Raw genomic sequence first — 6,000 nt, forward strand, 5'->3', positions numbered from 1 at the left:
GTGATGGGAATTAGGGAACTCCCAGTCTGGCTCACCAGAGTACGTGTACCCACCAGAGACAAGGCTTTCCAAACAGGGCAGGTAGCTATATAATGTCCTGCCCCTCCACAGTACAGACAACAGTTTGAACTCCGCCTACGTGAGCGTTCCCCAACCGATAAACTAGCTCTTCGCATTTGCATAGGCTCAGGAGTATTCAACTCACCCGTCGTTGATGATTCTCGGGGAACCTCAGGTGTTTCGGCTCTCCTAAGAAATACACATTTCGTGAATTTCTGGATTCCTTAGGACGAGTGCCATCATCAGACGAACGAGTATTCCCAAGGCCCGACCTCCTCTCACACCGGTGTTCATGTAAGCGGCCATCACTCGATAAGGGAATCAAGATCCAGTAGTATTTCCCGAGCAGCGAGCTCGTCCATTATCCCCTCCGACAGTCCATGGAGGAAGGTGTCGAACAGAGCCCCCGGATTCCACGAACTCTCGGCGGCCAATGTGCGGAAATCTACTGTGTAGTCTGCCACACTACGGGAGTTCTGATGTACCTGCAGTAGTTTGAGCCGCCTGCCTCCCGGGCAGCATAAACCAGGTCAGAGTCCAAACAGTACCAGAGTACTAGAAACAAACTGAGAAAGATAGGAAAATGAAAAAAACGCTGGCTGACTTGTCAAACAAGACGAACTGGAACAGAGAGACAGGAAACAGGGATATATACACCGGGGATAATAAGCGACACCTGGAGGGGGTGGAGACAATCACAAGGACAGGTGAACCAGATCAGGGTGTGACTGACTTCCTGCTTACAAACATCAACAACACTCCTTGAGGTATGCCTAGCATTGCCTACATTAAGAAGGCGGAAATCCTGGTTGATTTGAATGTTGTTCTTGGTTTCTGTGAGCAGGCACTCATCCCACTGTCAATGATGACGTCATATTGCTGAGTGCCTACCTATCGTCAACACAGCTCTTCTGCTTTCATACTTACTTTTCGCAATGCATCTGGGATAAGTTCAGAAGAGGGGAGAGTCATGGATAAAGCTTCACTGACTGTGAAAAGCATTCATTCACACCAGTTTCATAGGATTTGTTGTTAGGGTAGTGTCAAATTGAAGTTGCTAGGATTTCTTGTTAAATTAAGGTTTTATTTAGATTTTCTCCCAATCTTATTTCTAAGACATTCAATTCCAGAAACATATTATTATTTATTATTTTGTTTTACCTTGTTATTTTTTGTTTTACGTTGTTATTGATTAGGGCATTGTGCGGAGCTTGTAATAAAGGAATTTCACTGTACTTGAGCACGTGACACTAAAACTTGAACTTGAAACTAGTAAATCACAGCACAAGAGTTAAGTAATGGAAAGTTATGAATCTGTCAACCGTGCTCATTTGCCAAATCTGTCTCAGTGCCAATTACCCTTGCCATACAGGAGAGCAGCCCACTGCCAAAGATGACCTTTGCCATGCAGGAGAGCAGCCCACTGCCAAAGATGACCTTTGCCATGCAGGAGAGCAGCCCACTGCCAAAGATGACCTTTGCCATGCAGGAGAGCAGCCCACTGCCAAAGATGACCTTTGCCATGCAGGAGAGCAGCACACTGCCAAAGATGACCTTTGCCATGCAGGAGAGCAGCCCACTGCCAAAGATGACCTTTGTCATGTAGGAGAGCAGCCCACTGCCAAAGATGACCTTTGCAATGCAGGAGAGCAGCCCACTGCCAAATATGACCTTTGCCATGCAGGAGAGCAGCCCACTGCCAAAGATGACCTTTGCCATACAGAAGGGAAGACCACTGCCAAAGTGTCTCTGTGACCTGCTGTGTGTAGGCAGAGAAACAGATAGAAGTGTGTGCGTGTGTGTGTGTGAGAGAGAGTGAGAGACAGAGAGATAACGTGAGAGAAGAGTTTGAAATCAGGCAGAGAAAACACTGCATGCCTTTCCATAGGAACTCAACGTTCAGCTTGCATGAAAATGTACTCAGCACAGCACCCCATTTAAGTACTTAAAACCCATATGGAGGTGTGAAAGATGGCATTGAGGGTTCACCTCAGTTTCAAATCACACTGACAGTACTCTTCCAGACACCCACACAATCCAAGAAAGCATACCCCACTACCACATTACACAGACACACTCCATTTAAGCAAAACCTGGATTTATTCCTGGCCTACATATTCAAACTACTGTATCAGTAAGCAGACAACAATAATGCTAAACGTGTCTGCTTATTGAGAGATATGAGAACAGTATGTGTTCCTTGCTTATTTTCAGGAGTGCGAGAGGAACGCCACGGCGCACACACACGCAGACAGGCAGGTAGGCAAAAACACACACACACACACAGCACTCTGCTTTCTACACTATCCTTGGCTGATCTACAACACTGTTCAAACTCTGCCCTCTTGCAGTGACAGTGGGAAGCCAAGCCAGAGGCCTGGATTCCTACTCTGCCCTCTTGCTGTAACAGTGGGAAGCCAAGCCAGAGGCCTGAGTTCCAACTGGGGGTTTCACTCATCAGCACTATTACATTATCGGAGGCGGTGACCCATTAACAGTGCACGATCTCAGCACTATTACATTATCGGAGGCAGTGACCCACTAACAGAGCATGATATTGATTGAGTGCCTACTCAAGATGGAAGACACTGCTCATGCAAAATACAGGAGCCATTTTGAAAACCTGGACAACCTGCAGAACTGAGATTTAGGTAGAGTACGTTGACAATGTGGTACTTTGCCTCAGTACCGGCATGAGTCTATATACAGCTCCAGCTGGGGACTTCATAACTTTCCAGGAGCCAAGTTCATGAGCCCACGGAGTGTATGATGAGCCCACGGAGTGTATGATGAGCCCACGGAGTGTATGATGAGCCCACGGAGTGTATGATGAGCCCACGGAGTGTATGATGAGCCCACGGAGTGTATGATGAGCCCACGGAGTGTATGATGAGCCCACGGAGTGTATGAAAATGTTACGAGGTCATTGAAAGATTAATACAGCTTTGTACAGGGTTTTCACAGCTGTTGAGAGGGCAGCTAAAAGAAGAGACCTTTTAGTGAATCCACATAAGGAAACTTACAAGACTTCTGAAACATATAACTACTAGCAAGTCTCTATTACCACTGGTCTGGCTGCTAGTACCAACCAAATGTAGACGTATAGCAGTAGAATTGTATTACAGAGATGTTTTTGAGCACTATACTGGAAGCAGCTGTGGCTGATGAGCCCAAGGCATTTTCCTTGGTTATGGAATTCCGATGCCCCTTTATCACCATTATTATCTGCTAATTCAAGTAGACCGACCTTACTCAGTGGAGCAGTGCTGCTTGTACTTCAGCTCTGATCTAATTACATAATCTTCCTAAAATACATTTTACAACAAATAAATCATAGCCCCCCCTGTGCTCCAGACAGTTGTTGAGGATATTATGTGTGCATGTAAGATGTTCCATTTGGGTTGTAAATCTCAGAACCTTTGCATTTTCCACTGGCCACTGGCTATTTCGCTGTGCACATAGCCTACATGGCAGTTATCCAGGAGAGTTCTGGACAGTTTTGGGGACTTTAGTATATCCCTCATCCATAATCTTTTGGCCTCAGCTCTCTCTTAATCTCTTGGGTATTCTGAGATGGGTTCCTGTCTCTTCCTGATGAGAGAACCAGAAAAAAATCCTCCCTAAAGAGAAATCATCTTGGGTCCGGGACAATAAAGTCAGATTTTTCATTGCACTTTCTATAGGGTCCAAGTCCATGTAGACGATATGTTACCAAAAATAAACAAGATATCATTTAGAAAAGATCATAAAAAATGTTAATGATTGCATATCATTATAGACAATCATAACGCTGAATACCCCCTTACAATGACAGGTAGGACGTCATTGTCAATAAGAATTTGTTTTTAACTGACTTGCCTAGTTAAAGGTTAAATAAAACATAAAAATGTAAATACATTTAATTTCAATGGACATCCAACATCATCATCCCTTAAAGGCCCATGTTTTCATGAATTTACCTGAAAAGCATACTGGTATGGAGATTCTTACATTGTTTTATGAATTCTTATGGTATTTTAGCATAGTCTTTTACATAGCCACCAGGGTCAAGAGACAGTGGTGTTAATTTGGCGATTGACTATATGTTATCAAATATATTATGAAATCATATCGAATTGTGGAAGTCATTGATCAAGATGGATTTGATTTCATATTTTTATTAGCCTTTTTAAAGATGATAGGCCATGCAACTTAAATATCTTATTGGCTATGGAATGAACACTGAAAGCAGTTTTGAAGCAAAAGGATCTGAGAATTATTGAGAGTGTTAATAATATGTTGTTATGCATTTTTCCGATTATAAGATTCAATTTCGGACAGTGGCAACACAAAAACATCATTAATAAATAATATATTTGAATAATCTAGAACACTATCCAATCGACTACTAATAGCCTATACAATAAAACACTAAAATACTCACCCAAAATTCCAACCACTAAAAGTTTAAACACAGCCAACGCATTTGTATCCATCACGTTGAGAATAACAATCCCCCACACGATTCGGATTATTTCAATTAAATCTCAACTGGGTGATAAATGTCTGTAGCAAACCATTATTATCCAAACTCAATGAAAGCACGCGCGCGCGCAACTTCTTTCATAGTTCATGAGTCAAATTTAGAACTCCGCAATACGTCCTCAAATCAGGCACTGAACCTCCACATTGGATGCGCGTCCTCGGTGTTCTTGCCTCACTGTCCTTGTGCAAGCTTGCCTGCACATCTCGTTGCTAAAATGACTTCTGCGCTCTAGCATCCTATCAGAGGGGGGAGAAAGGAGGGGAGATAGATCGTCCCCTTCGTCTCCGTTCCTATCTCCTTCCATATGCAGGAAACCATTATGAAATGGACAATTTAATATGAATGATAACGATTTTATTGAATGACACGTGCATATTAAAGGTCCAATGCAGTCGTTTTTATCAAAATATCAAATAATATCTGGGTAACAATTAAGTACCTTACTGTGATTGTTTTCTATTCAAATTGTCAAAAAGAATCAAAAGTAGCATCTTAGCAAAGAGCAATTTCTCAAGCAAGAATTGTGCTAGTCAGGGAGTAGGGAGGGGAAGACTGAAAACTTGCTGTTATTGGCAGAGAGGTTTGGAACTCTCTTTCTTATTGTTCTCTTAACTAATTTACTACCAGGTGATGTCACCAAGCAGGCCAATACTCCATCCCACCCAAACAGGCTGAAATTTCAGGCGGTCTTTTCAAACAGCTCTTGCACTAAAAGGGCATTATCATAATTTTCAAAATGTCTCAGTATTATTCCAACCTCATAGTGTGGAAATATATATATAATAAAGGAAAATCACGTTTTTTTGCACTGGTCCTTAACATGTCTACTAGACTATTTGTTTAGCTGTATACTTTACAGATTTTGCATTAAACAATCTAAATAACCTATAACTATTTGTTACATTTTTTAAATAGCTTTCAAGAATAAGCCATTGTAAAATGTTATGTGTTATAGATTATTACATTTTATGTTGGACTATTCATTCTTATGCAATAATTTTGAATGGTTTAATATTCCTATACATATCCATAAATTGTAACAAAGAATGAAATACTTGTTTATTAATAGGCCTATTATGTAAGCCTACTCTAGGCTATAAATATGCCTAGATTTTTCATGAAAGTTATTATAAAGTGTTACCACCTACCTAAAACATGACAGAGGAAAAGTGGGCAAGCCACAAGTAGGATTGATACAAATATAAATTGATGATGCTGTTTGTGATTTTAGGCCTAGCAAAATTGTATTCAATCTAGGCCATTCAAAGAAATGCGTGCAAAATAAAATCCATATTTGGAATATCCAAAAAAGTACTCTGAACGGTATCAAATTGTATACAATTTATGTATTCCTTTTCATGCAGATGCTTTATTTGACTCATGGATTCCTTTCTGGAAGAAAAACAACCGGGCGC

General features: G+C 41.4%; 1 protein-coding gene across 1 annotated transcript in view; it reads right to left on the reverse strand.

The window, feature by feature from the left end:
• LOC115104908 (receptor activity-modifying protein 3-like) overlaps positions 1-4,737 on the reverse strand; it is a 32,036-nt gene extending 27,299 nt beyond the window's left edge. The window contains exon 1 of the mRNA XM_029626312.2: positions 4,484-4,737. Coding sequence (XP_029482172.1) covers positions 4,484-4,535 — 52 coding nt within the window. The 5' untranslated portion in view covers positions 4,536-4,737. The remainder of the gene's footprint in view (positions 1-4,483) is intronic.
• Positions 4,738-6,000: the final 1,263 nt, after the last annotated feature.

Source organism: Oncorhynchus nerka, linkage group LG22, assembly GCF_034236695.1.
Source record: "Oncorhynchus nerka isolate Pitt River linkage group LG22, Oner_Uvic_2.0, whole genome shotgun sequence".
Classification (NCBI taxonomy): domain Eukaryota; kingdom Metazoa; phylum Chordata; class Actinopteri; order Salmoniformes; family Salmonidae; genus Oncorhynchus; species Oncorhynchus nerka.